Below are 18,283 nucleotides of genomic sequence, written 5' to 3'. Positions count from 1 at the left end.
CATCCTCATTTTCTTCTGTCCTAAGTGCCAGGTTTGAATCCTGGTTTGAAAGAAGACTTTGTCTCAAATTTGGGTGGATTCCGAGGGTCTTGAATGGAGAAATTCTCAAGCAGGAACCAAACGCCTTTAATCCCATTAATCCCTCAGACCTAGAAGTGTCTGGTGGCTTCCATGTTGGTGGGGATAGCAAGTCCATTCTGGATTTTAGACTAAACTTTAAGAGCTACACAAAAGGATCAACCCTATTTTGGAGGGAGGGTTCCCTGCCATTTCCCAGTCTAGCTGCAAGGTATTTTATACTAATGTAATATAATGTGTTGTTAGACCATCATAAGGAACCAGCAGGAACACGTTCTCCATTCTTCTGTTTCTCTGCCCTCTCAATTGGTCACTTTTGATGGGGAATGGGATGGAAGATAAAGAGCCTGAAAACGCCAATACAGACATCATTATTGTATTCATTTTTCTATGAATACTGATGGGAAAGAATCTTTCCCCTCCCCCCCCCCCCCACCCCATATATGTTGGATTCTCTTTGTGTCTCTGTCTCTGCCCTTTTGCAGGCACACAGAGCGAGGAGGAGATGGATGGACGGAAGAACGTATCCATACCCATGCGCAGATGTGCAGGGGGGAAAAGGCAGGCCTGGAGTTAGCTCAAGCATGACATTAATTAGCTCTAACTATCTTTTAATTCTAATGTCCCCCCTTGCGCTATGGTTGGCTGTGAAAGACTCATTAAAAGAAACACACAGTAACCGAGAAAGCATTTCCAGTCATTTAAGCAAGAGAAAGCAGCATGGTGGGAAAGAGGATGAGCGCAAACGGCATCAGCGAAGGTGGCAGTGGAGTGTCTCTCTACAGCCGTTGCTGATTTGCCAAAGGTAGTCAGAAGGTTGGTCTTCTTCCACCTGTTTTCTCATCTGAGGACGTTGGCATGTGCCATGCACTGAGAAACCTGAATCTCCTCTTGCAAGGAACAATGGTGGCTGGTTGCTCCCATGTTGTCCACATGGCAGCAAAGCCATTGCAGACTGAATTTCAAAGTGTTATCCACGGTGCTGATCTCAATCCTGAAAGTAGTTTCGGCACTTTGGACAGCTTCTCTAGCTTTGAATTCAAAGATATAGCCATGTTAGCCTGGAAAACCAGTATGCAAAGGGATCTTGTGACTTAGTTTATTTATATAGCACCGTAAGTTTACACAGTGCTTTACATAGTCATCAACGAAGAAAGACTAACTGAAAGAAAGGAGTTGGCAGCATGCGCTTTTGTAGACTTGAGCCTATTTCCTCAGATGCATCATGCTGCAGAGGGTAGTTTTGAAATGGAATTTTTCTTATGCTCAGGAGCTGAAAATTATAGTGCTGAAATGTATTGAGAGCAAAGGTTGCTATTTCAGGTCATGTCAGATCCTTGGCTCTGGAACGCAAGGGCCCCGAAGTGGTTCCTGCTTTAAGCTATTATCCAAAACAAAAGAATGTAATGCAGGACAGTTGGAGACAGTAAAAGAAAAACATATAGATAACAGTTTGATTGATGGGTACCCACGAGGGATGGAGAAACGTATTCTTGGTATCCAATGGGGGTAAAAGGGGTGCATATGTGTAATGTATGTATATCCAATGAATGTAATTTGCAGGCCTGTTACAGACTGCCAAAATAAAGCTGCTTCGGGTCTCTTTGGAGGTATGCTATTTAAATGATGCATGCATCCTAAGAATCCAGAAGCTGCACCAAAGCTGCACTCCAGTGCTTAGGAATGGAGTGTGGCTTTGGCGCGACCTCCGGACTCTTAGGACCCATGCATCATTTAAATAGCATACCTCCAAAGAGACCCGAAGCAGCTTTATTTTGGCAGTCTGTAACAGGCTGTTAGTCTTCTTTGTTCAAATCGCTATAAAAATTGGGTTCACTTTGAAATCTAGGTACCAGTAATTTGGATCTAATTTCCTCTGGGATTACTCTATCAAATAAACTATGTTTTTCTTTGCAATTGGTTCCGGGGTCTCCCTGCTAAGTCTGGTTAAAATTCTGGTTTTAAATTAATCTACAACAGTGCTACCAATTTCTTTCTTTCAGTCAGTCTCAAAGATGCTGCAAATTCCCTTTTGCATTAAAGAGAGGGATTTATCATCTCACTGACATAGAATCCATCGGTGAGGAAAGCCCAACCCACCAAGGAAGGTTTCTTGAACAAGCCGTGATAAAATGAACCAGTGCCAGAGCATGGTTGCAGTGCCACTGTTTAAGGGGGACAGTGTGAGTGCAAGCCAAGTGCTTATTTTAGCTATCTATTTGCAAGAGGAAATGATAATGCGCTACACTCTTCTCCTGGGGTTGGTAGGGAATGCTACAACATGCTTTCAGCGTGTTGCCAAAATGGTTCCGATCTTTGGCAATTCACACATCAGATCAGTTTGTTTTTCCTAAAAAGAAAAGAAAAGTGCTTCTTCAGCAAGTAGGGTTTTTAGTGCCATTAAAAATTAAATGCCCCTGAAGCTGTAGGCACCTGCTTCACTGCCCATTCCCCCAAAGCATCCCTAGATGCTCCCAGCAACACCATCCGGAGCAGAATAGTAGTCACGGATGGCGGAGGTAGTACAGCCAGAGGGCCTTACGGGTGCCAAACACATCCTGCAAGATGGAGCGGAAAGCTCTCCTCCCACTCCTGATGGTAGCACTATACTGGGCTATGCTCCATGGTTTTCTGTTCTGGAATGATGCAACTTTGCTAATGTAGGCTATGATCGTGTTTAATGGCTGCATAGCAGAGCTACACCTGAATTAAGGTGGATTATAATAGACTGTACTATAGAGCAACCAATTGTGCAACCAGTGACAATGCTTGCTTGTTGGGCAATCATAGAACTACAGAGCTAGAAGATGCTCCAAGGGGTCCAACCTCTTCTGCCATGCAAGAAGACACAGTCAAAACACTCCTTGTGACAAATGGTCATCCAGCCTTTGTTTAAGAACCTCCAAAGAAGGAGACTCCACCACATTCCAACCAACTACAAACCCACCTAACAATAGCATTGTCTAGCCCATAATAATAATAATAATAATAATAATAATAATAATAGGATATGATGGGGGAACTTGTCAATGGCCTTACTGAATTCAAGATATGTTACATCCACAGCATTCCCTTCATCTACCAAGCTTCTGACTCTATCATAAAAATAAGACTAGTCTGGCATGACTTGTTTTTCAGAAGCCCATGTTGACTTTCAGTGACCATGGCATTCCCTTCTAAGTGTTTACAGACCGTCTGTTTCATGATCTGTTCTAAAATGTTTCCTGGTATTGATGCTAGGCTGACCGGGTAGTAATTATTAGGAAAATGTTGCAACATTAGGCCAAAAGGGCACACAAATGCTCCAGTTAGGGGGAAGGATGCATTAAGGTGTGGAGGAAGAAAACTCAAAATCTCCTAAGGCAATATGAAACGAGGAAAGGAAAGAAGCAGATGGGATTGGAGCAACTATTGGAGCTAGACAACTATTGATTGTCAAGGGGCTCTGTTGGGGTACATTGCATGGTCTCAGGGTGGGGGGTCAACAGAGCCCCCTGACCACCAATAGTTCTCCAGCCCAGTTGAAGGGGGAAGCAAGTTTCCAGGATCCTCAACAACTGGTCCTGCCTAGCCTTGCGAATCTGAGATGCTTGAGATGCCATGGATGGAAGCAGGGATCTCTGCATGCAAGGATTTGCACAGAACCCTTCCACACACACAACAATCAAGACTTTGTACCAAATGTTCCCCAAATCATAAAAGGATTTTATGAAGCCAATGAGATGCAGCTTTTGATATATTAAGTGACCTGGAAATCACTTGTAGTTCCCTTCCTGTATTTTTAAGGCATCCGCTAGGCACAAAATGGCCCAAGGCCTATAGCAACAAGAGATATGTGACCCCTTCCATGCACACTATAGCATGTTTGAGGGCTTTCAGTGGCACAAAATTGACCCCAGGGCCACAAAACTGGCTGTGGGGGTTAAATTCACAAGCCACCCCTTGCTCACCCCAGCTCTATAGCAGACCATTCTTATATGGGTCATCCCTTCCACAGTCGAAAGCAGCTTCTTATGTCCAAAAATAAAAGGCAACCCAGTTTTGCAAGCTAAGGAAGGATGCTCATTAAGCGAACGCTAGCAATTCCCATGAGAAGAGGCAACATTTTTTAAGTGCGAGAGATTGTGAGGTGTGGCCAACCAGGGGAGGGGGGTGGGCCAGTGATCATCCATATGCATTATGGATGTAGAGCTTGAGAGAGAGAGAATGGCTCGGAAGACAACGTGTGCATCAACTCCAATGGAAACTAACATGGCGCTGTTGGCTGTGGCGGAAGGCAGGGCTGTGCTCGAGATCACCCCACACTTGGTGCATTTCAACAGCAGGCTGCCACAGGGAGGGTTCTTGAAACTGAGAGCGGACCCCGTTGCCCCAACGCACAAGACCCCCAACCCCCCCCCAGCCAAGGGGAGGGAAGGAAGAGGCCCAACGGTGAAAACAAGTAGCCCGAAACAAAGAAACATTGAGGCCCCACAACACAACAGACAGGAGGAAGGAGGGATGGAGAAGACAGGTTGGAAGCCAATTGGGGGGTGGGTTGAAAAAAAGAACAGAGAAAGAAAGAGAGCTGGGTTAGTTGCAGGAAGCATAGCTTGTTAATGGTTAGCAAGAAGCAAGGCGGGACTTCAGTTCAATGGCTGGATGCTTCCCCTTTGCTAGGTCCTATAGGAAGGCAGGAGGAGGCTTCCTTTGGGAAAGGAGAAGAGTGGGGACCATCAGTTTTGTCTCTTGGGATTTAGGGTCTATCCACCTGTCTCCCAGCTCTTTCCCCTAATATTACAGTCAGCCCTCCACATTTGCAGCTTAGACTTTGGTGGATTTGATTATTCACGAATTTGATCAATATCTTCTCTCTAGGAATCTCTAGGTCTTCCAGAACAACTGTATGGCCAATGTGTTGCAGACGTCACGCTGGACAACCCAGAGATTCCTAGAGAGAACACTTCTCTAGGCATTTGTGCATCTTCCAGCACAATGCTATGGTCAATGTCTGGCTGATGTTCACCAAAGGGTTGCACTGGAGGACCTAGAATTTCCTAGATGTGTTCTCGCAGGTAAAATAAATTGTGGGGTTTTTATTATTTATTTACGGCTTTTCCACTTTCATGGAGATCCTGTGCCCCTAACCCCAGCGAATGTGGAGGGCCCACTGTATAAGTAAAGACATTACTGGTGTGTGTGTGTGTGAGAGAGAGAGAGAGACAGAGAAAGAGGCGGATGGCTCTGCTAGGGATGTAAATCCTTATTTCTTCTTTGCATTCAATGGAGGGGGGTGCCCTGTCTGCAGACATGTGGACTGGCACAAAGCTGGTGTAGGTCAAGAGGGAGGTGCCGAATATCTCTATCCACATCAAAGCAATGGGAAGAGGTACTTCTTGGCAAGCACTGCCATGCGTTCCATCCGCAAATGAGCATGTATGTTCACATTGGCAGTGTGGCATGTATTGTTGTGTCTCCGTGTGCAAACTTACCCAGCCCGCTGCTTTTTGGACTTATCTGAGATGCCATCCCTAGACATCAGCTTGTTGAAGACAATGATTCCAATTAGCATGTTGACCTGGCAAATGCAGGAGAAAAAAGAGACAAGTGTGGGGTCTGTCACAAGCAAAACTCACAGGGCTATCTCACGACTAGGTCACCCTCCAATCTCAAACTCCCAGGGAAGCCGTACAACGGCTTGTAAAATTACAATGAAGGCATTAACATGCACACGCAAAGATAAAAGCCCAGAAAGAGCAGCCGTAAAACCACTGAGACCCAGCAGAGCTAGACAATAAAAACTAAAACCAGTCATTAAATAGGCTGAAATGCCAGGCCAAACACAAAAGGCTCTGCCCAACATGGAAGGATAGCATGCTTGGCATCGGGTGAGATTTCCTAGGGAGGGCATTCGTTGGGTAAGATGGGTGATTCTGCCAGAACGACCCTTTCTTTGGAATAGCTTTAAAAAGGAGGCAGGGAGAGGGGATAAAAAGAAGGAATGTGGCAGCATCTTGAAGACTCACTGGTTTTTTATTTTAGCATGAACATGGAAGGCAATGGCAAACTACCTGTGAGCAAATCTTGCCAAGAAAACCCTATGATGCTGAGATGCTATATTTTCTCTCTGAAGTTGGTTTGTATGTTATTCCACTACTACAGCTTGACACCTGAAGACGCCAAAGTAGCATTTAACCCAAGGCTTAAAGTTGGCGTGATGTAGACAATTTTTTTCCATTCAGCAGTATTAGTAATTGATCTAGTAACAGTCCAGTAAGTACTATTGGTCAGTTAAATTAATTTTTGCATTATACTGTTTGTTACTGTCTGTATATAAGTATATAATTGTTAGTTACTTTCATGTTATTCTTTGGCTAATGCAATTTCGGTCATTATATTATTGGTAGTTACTCCCCTCAGTTATTTTTTGTCCTTTTTCTAATACATTTGGTACACACAACACACACATGGACACAACCCTTTGAAATGTTAGGGCAAGGGATGTGGTTTTCAACCACAAAACACAAGCAAACGAATGGGCAAGGCAATGCCCATCAGAGGCCAGGGGAGCCACTGGACACCTACCAGAACGATCACAGCAGCAGGGCCGACAAAAGCATACAACAGACCTCCTTCAAGGGACAGCCAGCAGCTGGAAAGAGAAGGAGAACATTGTCTCCAAGTCAAAGAAGAGCAGGATAAGGAGTACGGAAAGCCCTTCTTACCTGGAAATGGGTCTGAGGTTTCTAACAAGCCTGCCCCCGCCTCTTGTTTTCCACCCCCCAAATGCAACAACCTCTCCGAATATCCATCTCCCTCCCTAAGATTAAGGCTATACAAGTGACCCATTGATATAGTAGGGTTTTTTGGTGGGTTTTTCGGGCTGTGTGACCATGTTCCAGAAGAGTTTATTCCTGATGTTTTGCCAGCAACTCTGAAGATGCCAGCCACAGATGCTGGCGAAACGTCAGGAATAAACTCTTCTAGAACATGGCCACATAGCCTGAAAAACCCTCAAAGAAACTAAGGATGCTGGCCATGGAAGCCTCTGACTTCAGACTGACATAGTGTATAAGATATATTGGGAACCAGCGGAGGAATCGGTAGAAGCCCTCCCAGCCCTCTCCCTTATATATACACCAAATATGCCTGGGAAGAGAATGGGTACAAGAAAGTCAAAGCTATATCCAAATTTCCTAGAGAATGGGTAGCTAAAATAGATGCATTGTCCCACTGTTTTGGAAGCCAACCACCAGCGTTGCTTGCCACTGTAACCTGCGATGGCATTAGGGTCTGAAAGGCATATCCTGATTAAGAGTTGCTTCTGTGGTTCCTTTGGAGCCTCGCTCATTCCCTGACAAATGCAGAACTGGATATTCCTCTCCTCCCTTGCTTCTTTTTCCCCACCACCCATTTATTTCAAGGCATTAAGGAGGGCATCCCCTGCAAAACCTACTAGCTGGATGTTCCATATCCTTTGGTCCTAGTAAAGCCAACAGAGACTGCAACAACCAAGGCTGGCAATCCTAGGTGGGAAAAGAGACAGACAAAGAACATTTGTTCGTTTATTACTTGGATGCAACAACCCATTAGCAAATACTCTCCAGGCAACGTACGGAGATTAAACCCCAAATAAGTTCAGTATTAAACATACATTATGCAATAGTTTAAAAATGAGCAACACTAAAAAAGACCGCATAAAACTTTCTTTCTACAGAGACAAGGAAAAAAAATAGCAGATTAATTAAGCTCTGAGAAAGAGGCACTAAAGCTGCACCTGCACTGCAGAATTAATGCAGCTTGACACTGCTTTAACTCCCATATGGATTTCTGGGATTTGTAGTTTTGAGAGATATTTATCCTTCTCTGTCAGAGCATTCCGGTGCAACAACAAACTACAAATCCAGGGTCCCCTTGAGCCATGGTAGTTAAAGTAGCGTCAAAGAGCATTGTTTTCGCAGTGCAGATGAGACGTTTGAGAGCATTCCTTGAAAGCAGCACTAAACCCCTTGAAGGGTCTAACAAAGAAGGACCACGAAACCCAAGAGTAAGGGCTGTTCGCACATACATGCAAACCACTTGGTCACTGCGTACATAGATGCGTCGGAGGGATATTGTGGGGCACAAAGCAAGGGCCATTCTGTGGTTTCCTCCACATTCCTCTGCAACATCTGAATACAGGCAAAATAATGTGGAGGAATATTTGTGTTCTTCCACAGTAGAAACTACAGTGGGCCCTTGGTATCTGCTGGGGTTTGATTCCAGGATCCCTCATAGACATCAAAATCTGTGGATACTACGACCTATATCTACATACGTTATGTCTATGTGTATGTGTTATCCATGTTATTAACTAATAAAGCTTTATTTTTTAAAAAAATCTGTGGATGCTCAAGTCCCATTGTATACAATGGCATAGTAAAATAGTGTCCTTTGTGTAAAATGGCAAAATCAAGGCTTGCTTTCTGGAATTTCCTTTTCGTGAATATTTTCAAAGCATGGATGGTGCGATCCATGCATTAAAAAACTGTGGATATGGAGGGCTGACAGTACCATAGTTATTCATCCTTGCATGTGATTGTAGTTGGGACTACAAGTCAGAGTCAGGTCCAAGAGCTTCTATGCCCTGACATGACATTATTTTCCTGGTTGTTGCAATCATCAAGCAAAGAGTCCATGCCAGTCTATTGCCATGTATCCCAAGCTTCCCTCCCTTCAAGCAATGCTTCCTTGACCTTCCAATCAAGAATGTACCCCTCTGATTCCCAGAGATGTCCTCTCTTACCCCATCCAAGGCAGAGGAAACGTTTTCGAACGAGGCGGGTTCGGATCCTGCCAATCACAGCCAAATAGGACTGCCAGGCCTCAGTCAGCACCCAGCAGAAGGAGGAGAGGAAGAAGAAGTGGAGGAAGGCTGCTGTCATGGTGCAGACACCCTGGAACAGAAGAGGAGAAAGAAAGTTAGTGCAACAGACTACAGAGAGGAACATCCAGATCCTTTCTCCACGGTGATAAAACTGGCTGGAAATAAGGAAAGTTGACCTAAGATTGAAAGATCAGCATTCAAACCCATATTCGGCCACGAAAATGCAGTGGGTAGATCTTGGGCAAGACACTCTCTGGAGACTTGGGTTCAGATCTCCGCTTGGCCATGCAATCCCACTGGCTGGACCTTGGGCAAGTAACACAAGAAGAAGGCAATAAGAAACTCCATCTAAACAAAACCTGCCAAGAAAACCCAATGATACAGTCTTTTGGGGGCAGCCGTAAATTGGAAGCAACTCGACGGCACACAATGATAACAAAGTAAGCTGCTTTGGGTGCCATATTGAGATAAAAGTGGGGCATCAATCTAATAAATGACCAATAATCATAGAGGATTTGTGTTATGTTTCAGACACTCAGCACACCACATTCGAGTTACTACAGCCATCCTTTTAGCAGTACTCTAAGGCAGTAGTTCCCAACCTGTGCACTGAGGAGCCCTTTGGGCTCCAGGTGCTTTGCAGCCACTCCAGAAAAAGGAAAGAAATAAAAATGGAATGAAATGAAAGAATAAGAATATATTCTTATATACACTCCTAAACACCATTAACGTGTAAGACAGAGGGTAGGCCTCTTAGGGGCTCTGCCATAGAAATAAGGCCTCCGCAAGTCAAAAAGATTGAGAAGCCCTGCTGTAAGGTATGCTCTAAGGCAGCTGTTCTCAACCTGTGAGTTGCAACCCCTTTGGGATCGAATGATGCTTTCACAGGGGTCGCCTAAGACCATAGGAAAACACATATTTTATATTATTATATTAATAATATTATTGGGGGGGGGTCACCACAACATGAGGAACTGTATTAAAAGGTCACAGCATTAAGAAGGTTGAGAACCGCTGCTCTAAGGTATGCTGATACCACTAGTGCCCAACTGTTGAGATGGACCGAGGCAAATGGCACTGACTGACGCTGCAGCCAGTATATAAACTCTGAACCAGAGGCTCAATCTTTACCAGCAAGTTACTGTGCAATCTAGTTTTTCTAAGACATCCTCGCCTCCGACGCAGCGTTGTTATCAACCGAATCACGTGGGTTGCCACAGCAACCAAGTGGATTAAAACAGGAGTGCGAGCAAGCTGCGAGGATGACTGTGAAAAGCAAGGAGCAGGGAGCTGAACGATGCGGTGAAGAAGAGCATGGAAAGGCCATGAAGGCGCCAACAACCCACGTTAAACAGGGGCATGCTTTGCGTTGCTTTGGGGCCACTTCTAAAAATGATCATGAGGCAAGTGCTCGGCTCCGGTTGCAACTGGCCTTTGGCAAGCTGCTCCAGCAGCTGGCGCATGAATGGGCCCATGTGCGCATGAGAGCTCCCTGATCATGATCTGGATCCCTGGGCCCTAGCCACTGTTTGTTTGTGTATGCTGATGTATTCAAATGGAGCACGGTCCCTGCACACGCAGGGTGCCGCGTGCCCAACATGATGTCATTCGGAGGCTCGATTTCAAAGCCCCAGGCAAACTACGCAACAGATCCACAGCCTCCCTTTCCTGCCACTCAGGAAAGCATATATCAGTTGCAAAGTAGCTTTTCTTCCTTCCCGCTCCTCCATTTCCCTCCCTCCCTTCTTCTCCTCTTTGCTCCTTCCCTCTCTCTCTCTCTGGATTTAATCAATCAGTGGCTGTATTAGGTTTACTGGCGTTGTATCAAACAGACAAGGTGACAACAGAGAAGGTTTGGCTCAGGGAAAGAGTGTCTTACTGTTCGCAGCAGCTGAGCCAGAAAAAAGTTCCCTTCTCAAACTACACGGCTCCAAATACCCCAACCAGCATGGTTAGGAAAGGAATCCCAAAAAAGGAACTTCCCTAAGCTCTTGCATAGAAAGGACACACATGCAAAACCCCAATACTCTTGGTAGCTGTGATCCAAGAAAAAATATGACATACAAACATACAAACCCAAGACCATGGTCCATTGAATCAATAGGATTTCCCTAAATGTCGACTTAGCAAATGACTAGCTGGGATTATCCAACAGGATCCAGACTCGTAAATCAGGTTTAGGTTATGATTTTGATTCCCAATGGAATTGCTTCAGCTATTTGGTTCAAGTGCGAACCAGGGTCATTTAAACCGGTTCAAAGCGATTTGCAATCCAGTTTAAAAGGTAGCGGGAATGAGGCCCTAGTGTCTATCTCTGGACCTAGCCCAGAAGAAAATGTCACATCCCTTGGCCATTGAATGTACCAACATTTCGATGAGTACGATACACTTGGAATCTGCACAGATATTGTCCGCTGGATTTACACATGCCCCTTCTTGTTCTCCTCGTGCCTTGAACACACTTTCCAGTCTGGTGATGTCTCTGGTACATCAAGGGAAAGTGCCACAGGGCAGTGATCTATTATGCACGAGGTTGCTTGCCAATATGAGCCCCCGCCATGACGGTTCAGCTGCCCGAGGGAGGAGAGAAGAGTGTGTGAGAAAAAGTCTGGAGCCGCCTTTGATTTCTACAAACTAAATTAATTCTTGAAGCCGGAGGGTTCACATTGGAGAACTGGCAGGCTTGGAGCGGAGAGGAAGATGGGATTCTCACCTCCAGAAATGGGAATGCTAAGATATGAAATGGGTTCCTCCTCTCTTCCATTCCCCTTCAGAGTCACAGAGTCAAATCTGGGCAGGCAGAGCTATTTTTGCTTTCGCGGTTACACTCGGTTTTATTCCCTCTGTGCTGCTAGATAAAGAGGAATGAAAGTTTTTGGCTGAGTGACCTGTTGGGCCAGGGACAACACCTGCAGAAAAAGAAATGAACGTGGACACCAGTGGCACACTGTGACTTTCATGTCAGGAGTGCGGTGACTTTAAAGGTGCTGTCCCAGGTACCAGACTTATTTCATGGACAAGTTTCAACACCCTGGAAAGCTCCTTTAGAATAAAAGAGCATAGAGTACAATCCAGAACAGATATGGCGCACCCCGATGTAGAAACAACTTGACTTCTACTGGCATTTGCTGGAGGGATGTAAATCTTCATAATGTTCATTCTCACAGGCAAGATTAAATCAAAGTCTAATTTTCCCCCTCTTTGCTGCGAGAAAGTTCTTGAAAGCCGCACAGTTTTTGAAAACTATTTGCAGTTCAAGACCTCTGTGCAAAACCACACCATTTTGTGTACGGAAAATAAACCCTTTTCTGCAGAAAACGACATTTCTGTGTAGAAACCACATTTGCAGAAGAAAAATTATATTTACTGTACAGGAAGCTTGTGTTCTTGGCAGAAAGTGCCGTTCACTGTAATAGAAAATGTGCAATTTGTGTGCAGAATAAGTCCTGAACTGTACAGAATATACCTTGATCCTGGAGCGAAGCTTTCTTCCTTAAAGCCAGTGACCCTCCAAAACCTGGAGTGCTGTTGCTGGTGTTTTTGTGTGCCTTCAAGTCCAGAGTGCTGCTTCCTTCCTTAAAGAGTGAGACCCACAAAAACCTTTTACCTTAAAGCAGCGGTTCCCAACCTGTGGGTCGCGACCCCTTTTGAGGTTGAACGTCCCTTTCACAGGGGTCACCTAAGACCCTCAGAAAATACATATTTCCAATGGTCTTAGGAACTGAGATGCCGCAATTTTATGGTTGGGGATGTCACCACAACATGAGGAACTGTATTAAAGGATTGTGGCATTAGGAAGGTTAAGAACTGCTGCCCTAAAGCCTAACTTTGCATCTATAAAGCACAGAACCTTGGTTCATGTATCTATGGAAAATAGAAGATCTTGGATACTGAATTTGAATCTAGGCACCGCCTCTCTCCCATAAATTAAAGTATTTTTAGCACACACAACTCCTTTTTTTCTCTCCTCTTAGCATCCTTCCACCTACCCTTCCATCCACCCACCCCAATTTTTTTTTCTCTTGGATATATACTTGCTGCAGATAAGCAAATATTTCAATTTCTCCCCATGCAGATGAACATACAGGGGCAGTCTCCTGCACTGAGGATGAGTCACTTCCAACCAGATGCTGCTTCGTTCCCTCGTCCTTAGGGACATAGCCCCAGAGAGAGACTGAGAATATGTGTGTGTGAGAGAGAAATGTTGACAGGAGCTGCTGGGAAGATTCCGCAAATCCTGCCGAGACAGAGCAGAAGAAGAGCCCTGAAGGATTGGATCAAGGGACTCTCTGGTCCAGCTTTTTGCTTGTTGCAACAGCATTCAATTTGCCTCTGGGAAGCTTGGAGGCTGTTCCTTTATGTACCGAGATCTGACACAGACACCTTCCAGATGCAGATTCCAGAGCCAAACAAGAAGAAATCGCTGCAGCGATCTTGGGTCCAGAGAAGCTGGCCTGGCACATAAGAGGAACACTGGTGGAGACCATGGTTATTCCTCTTCCTCTTTCTGGAGAATGGCCAGAGGACAGGCCATTGGGGATTGCAAGCAGTAACCCCCCATTTTGTGGTTGCCTCCTTCCTTCCACTCCCCCACAAGCCATTGAATGCTGCAGCTACTTGGAGGCTGGGAGGTTTTGTATGGATCATAAGAAGTCCCATTTGAAACAAGACATTGTTGTCGTTTCCTTCCAAGTTGTTTCTGACCTTGGGCAACCCTCTCACAGGGGCTTCTTGGCAAGAGTTGTTCAGAGGAGGTTTGCCATTGCCTTCGCCTGAGGCTGAGAGAGTGTGTGACTTGCCTAAGGTCATACAATGGGTTTCATGGCTGAGCTGGGAATCGAACCCTGGTCTCCAGAGTTGTAGTCCAACGCTCAAACCACTACGACAAGCTGGCTCTCATGAAACAAGACCAGCACATGTTATCTTGAGCTACTCATGCGTGTGTTATTAACAGGATTTTGGACAGAACAATACAACCAGATGAACATCACATCCAGACCTTTCACCTAACAAGGCATCTTCTATTTGCCATATAAGAGGGAATACTTTCTAGATCAGTGGTTTTCAACCTTTGGTTCTCCTAATGTTTCGGACTTCAACTCCCAGAAGTCCCAGCCAGCTTGCCCAAATGATCAGGGATTCTGGGAGCTGAAGTCTAAAATGCCTGGAGGACCAAAGGTTCTCAGACTCTATCTCCCATCATCTCCATCCACTGACTGGGGCAGATGGAAGCTGGAGTCCAACATCAAGAGGATGATTGGTTCCTCATTCATGACAAGTACTATTGGTCCTTTGACCACTTATCTTTTTCCTTCTTTGTACTTATCTTCTTTCCTTCTTTTTCATTCTGGCCTCATTGCAAGTGAGTTTTTCTGTGTTCTATGTAAAGCTGTCCATCCATCCATCCATCCATCCATCCATCCATCCATCCATCCCTCAAAATGTTGTAATTAAATAAACAAGGGACCATGTTTTTTAAAAGTCCTATAATCATTATCAGAGGCAATAGCTCATGGATCTATTCTTTCATGATGACTAGACACATCAAAACCCACTTTCTGATCGAAGGGAAAGCAACCAAGACGTTTTAAATGTCCATCATAACTAGGCTCAGGTTCAGGATACTCCATTTCCCCCAAAAGATCAGGACGCTCCACTTTCCCAAAAGGTGACCCTTTTGGACTGAATTGCAGTCCAAATTTTGAAAATTGGCACATTTCCTTCTCGCTCAACAGAGATGATGCATTAGATCAGAAAGGACCGAGAGTGACACGCAATTACTGGAGGAAAGGATATTCAGAACATTTTTCAACCTCCAAAGCTAAATGCAAAATTCAACAAGGTTGTTTGCCTCCTGCATGAGGCAAAAAAGGTGGAGCGCATCTCCATCACATTTCCCTGCAAACAGTACAAGAATCTAATATTTAATAATTCAGTTTCTATCTAAGCTTTCTATTAATGTGGGACCCAAGGTGGCTCAGAACACATATTAGAGCACACTGCAGCTTTCTTTTTCCTTTTTTTAAATGTAATTTAAAAAATTAAAGCAATTAAATATACTGCCCTATTAAAAATAGCACTAGCTGGAATTATTTTAAAGCATTTAAAACACAGAAGTACAGCATCCCCATTTAAAGATAGGGATGCAGTTCTTCACTATGAGTTGCTTCTTGGAGGAAGCCTATTAGCAACTGAGGACTTATTCTGTGCAAAATTCACAAGCGGTTGTTTCTTGTGCAGAAAATGTTGTTCTCTATGGAAATCAACCACGTGTGAATTTTATACACAACAAATAACTAAGTATAGGCTTTTCTGTGCAGGAAATAATATTTCTGCATAGAAAGAGTACTTTGCGTGCAGAAAATGCTGTTTCCTGCACAGAAAATGTTTTCTGTGCAAACAACTATTTTGCACAGAATAATCTCCAAACTCTGAATATTCTCCTCGATCCCAGATTTTTTCTCAGCAGGGTTTCTAAACGCTCAAAAATATTGTCTGAATATATATATTTTAAATATTCTCTATGCCCCTATACAATAAATAGTCAATTGCTCAAAACCTTTTTACATAGCTTTTCCTATGGGAGACTACATAGCTTTTCCTATGGGAGACAGCAGAAAGGAGAGCAACCCAAACTCCTGTGGGAGAGAGTTCCTCAGACTATGTAAAAATATAGTTTCTTCCTTCTTTTTTTTAAAGCAAACCAAACACACAGAGCTAACACAGAAAGACTGGATTACTGAATTCAAAAAGGTGCAAACCAGCAATCCAAAACCTCATACGTTTCAAAATCATACAGAGCAAGGGCAACAAGAATTATGGTTTGCAGAAAAATCCTTTGTGCAATTTTCACATGTATTCAAACCCTTTCACCAATGCAGCTTCGTTGTACAAATGTGCAAAAGCTCTCACCTGGTAAGGATTAAAATCTGAGGTTTTCCTTATTCTTGTTCTCCTTTTCAAAACCCAGTTGAGCAGGGATTTACATCCTTAAATACAATCAGAAGCTATACATTTCAAAATCATACGGAACAAGGGCAACCGCAAATCCACCGCAAAAACACAGCACGATTCAATGCTTCCCAAGATGGAAGCTAAGCGGCAGGATCTGGAGAGACCTTGCCAAAACGTTAGCTGTTCTTACCTTACTGAGCATCTGGGATTGCCCCACCAGGATCAACACATTGGAAGCCAAAATGGAGACACAAAAATTCAGGAGAATGATGGAGCGCTCCGACTTGATAAACCTGAAAAATAGAAGGGGCGGAAAGAGTAGGGAACATCTCTTTTCAGAGATATCTGGATGTCACACATACCTCATAGTATGCTTCTAGGGAGACACAGTCTCTTCTCCGGTCAGCCCTCCACATTTGTGGTGTTTCCTTTTGGAGATTTTATTATGATTATGATTATGATTATTAACCTTTATTGATAAAGCACTGTAAATTTACACAGCGCTGTACATACAATCTTTTAGTTAGACGGTTATTTATGATTATTTATGGCTTTGGTTAATATGTTCTCTCTAGGAATCTCTAGGTTCTCCAGTGCGACTCTGTGCCACCTTTCATCAGAGGGAGGATCTAGAGATTCCTAGAAGGAACACTTCTTTTGGCATTTATAGATCCTCCAGCACAATTCTAGGTCAATATCCAGCAGATGTTGACCATAGAGTTGTGCTGAAGGACCAAGCAATTCCTAGAGAGAACACTTCTTTAAGCATTTCTAGGTCTTCCAGCGCAATCCTATGGTCACTTCCAGACACTGACCACAGAGTTGTGCTGGAAATCCTAGAGTTTCTCTCAGGTTAAAAAAGATAGTGACTTTTTTTATTTGCATTTTTTCCCAATTTCACAGGGGCCCTGAGTCCAAGAGAATATACAGTTATTGTATTTCCATGTTACAAGACAGCAGTAGAGGTATTTCTCCATGGATTCATCTTACGATATTTTGTAGATATGGGCAACTGTACAAGTATGCCCCTAAAATTAGCTTCTCATGTGTTTCTGATTCCGTACATCAAGGTTGGGCAAAGTGTGGCTTCTGTTTTGGGACACAAAAATTGAAAACTTTTGCAATACATTGCAAAATGTGGCCTCCAAATGTGGTAGAAGTGCCCTTCGCACCTATTAGAAGGCATTTGGGGTATCTTGAACCACTGCACAAAAAAGGTGCAGCCGGCTGCATGTATCATGAGTTGCATTTTGCTCAACCCTGTTGTAGTTTCTCCCATTTCGTTGGAGGCTTTAAAAATGCAATGGGATGGACCCATGGCAAAGCATACTATGCTACATTACAATGCTAATATAATGTAACAGAGAAAATGTCTCCATTCTTATGTTTTCCTTCAATTTTCCATTGCATACCTGGTGCGCTGGCACTTGGGTTAACCCTGGTTGGATCCGATGCCAGTTTCTAACCCCTTCCCTCCTAACCTTAGACTCCTAGTCCGACTTACCTCCAAAAGGCAGCATAGATTACTAGCAAAGTCAGCAAAGCCATACACGAAACGGCACAACCGATCATAAGAGGAACGGAAGGAGAGGCACCAGAGTCCATGGCCTGCAACAAAGACAGAAAAGAGATATTGCAAGGAGAGAGACAGATTCGAGGAGTCCTGGTCCAACATTCAAACCATTAAACCCAACTAAACCACCGAATAATTGTTGCTTAGTGAGTCAATATAGTGATAAATCATATTGATTCAATGGGTCCGCTCTGTTTGTGCCTAACAATAAGGTTCAGTCCATGGTGTTTTTCATTAAAAAGTCCGCAAATGTGAAAATAAACAATCAGAAACTGTGCAAAACTTTAAGTGAAAACATACAATTTTTTATTATTATTATTATTGTTAAAAAACTGCCAGCAGTTTTCTGGCATATCTGCAAAAGATAAGCAAAGTGAAAAGATAAGCATATTACAATGTGTCACACGGAGACTTCAGGTATCTCTCTGCGGAAAACCAAATTAAAATGTCCTTCCCGTTCTGTGCAAAACTTTTGTAATCTCTGGCAGCAGAGAGAAAAAACTTTCAAAATGACTAATTCTTTCTCCTGAGATTGAAATAAGCAAAGATTTGCATCCCTGGGAGCCTCTTTCAAGCCTTCAGTCTCTCAAATGATAAACCTTATTTTTTGTTTTGTATAAGAGAGGGGAAAATGTTGGGTATACATACACACACATATATTATATATACACACACATACACGATTATCAAAGTGTGTGAATCACCCAAGATCATCCAGTGGGTTTCTACAGCTGAGCTGGGATTCAAACCCTGGTCTCCAGAGTCCTAGTCCAATGCGCAAACCCATAGGCCACACTGGCTCTTCCCAGGGTGTAACCTCTCTCCATTCGTCT

At 43.8% G+C, this 18,283-nt stretch overlaps 1 protein-coding gene across 5 annotated transcripts in view; it reads right to left on the bottom strand.

Moving 5' to 3' along the window:
- The window catches only part of ADGRB2 (adhesion G protein-coupled receptor B2), a 124,592-nt gene that overhangs the window by 14,866 nt on the left and 91,443 nt on the right, over positions 1-18,283 (bottom strand). For 4 of the 5 annotated variants that reach the window (XM_089479336.1, XM_089479337.1, XM_089479339.1 and 1 more), the window contains 7 exons: positions 17,382-17,485; positions 16,068-16,170; positions 8,843-8,993; positions 7,514-7,583; positions 6,643-6,709; positions 5,550-5,635; positions 4,330-4,428 (listed from right to left, as the gene is read on the bottom strand). In XM_089479336.1, the coding sequence (XP_089335462.1) occupies positions 4,330-4,428; positions 5,550-5,635; positions 6,643-6,709; positions 7,514-7,583; positions 8,843-8,993; positions 16,068-16,170; positions 17,382-17,485 (680 nt within the window). The remainder of the gene's footprint in view (positions 1-4,329; positions 4,429-5,549; positions 5,636-6,642; positions 6,710-7,513; positions 7,584-8,842; positions 8,994-16,067; positions 16,171-17,381; positions 17,486-18,283) is intronic. The other variant, XM_089479338.1, reaches the window with a different exon arrangement.

Source organism: Sceloporus occidentalis, unplaced genomic scaffold (genome assembly GCF_023333645.1).
Source record: "Sceloporus occidentalis isolate IW3139 unplaced genomic scaffold, rSceOcc1.0.p SCAF_13, whole genome shotgun sequence".
Classification (NCBI taxonomy): domain Eukaryota; kingdom Metazoa; phylum Chordata; class Lepidosauria; order Squamata; family Phrynosomatidae; genus Sceloporus; species Sceloporus occidentalis.
The sequence above is the reverse complement of the archived record's forward strand: the minus strand, read 5'-3'. Positions and strand labels throughout refer to the sequence as shown.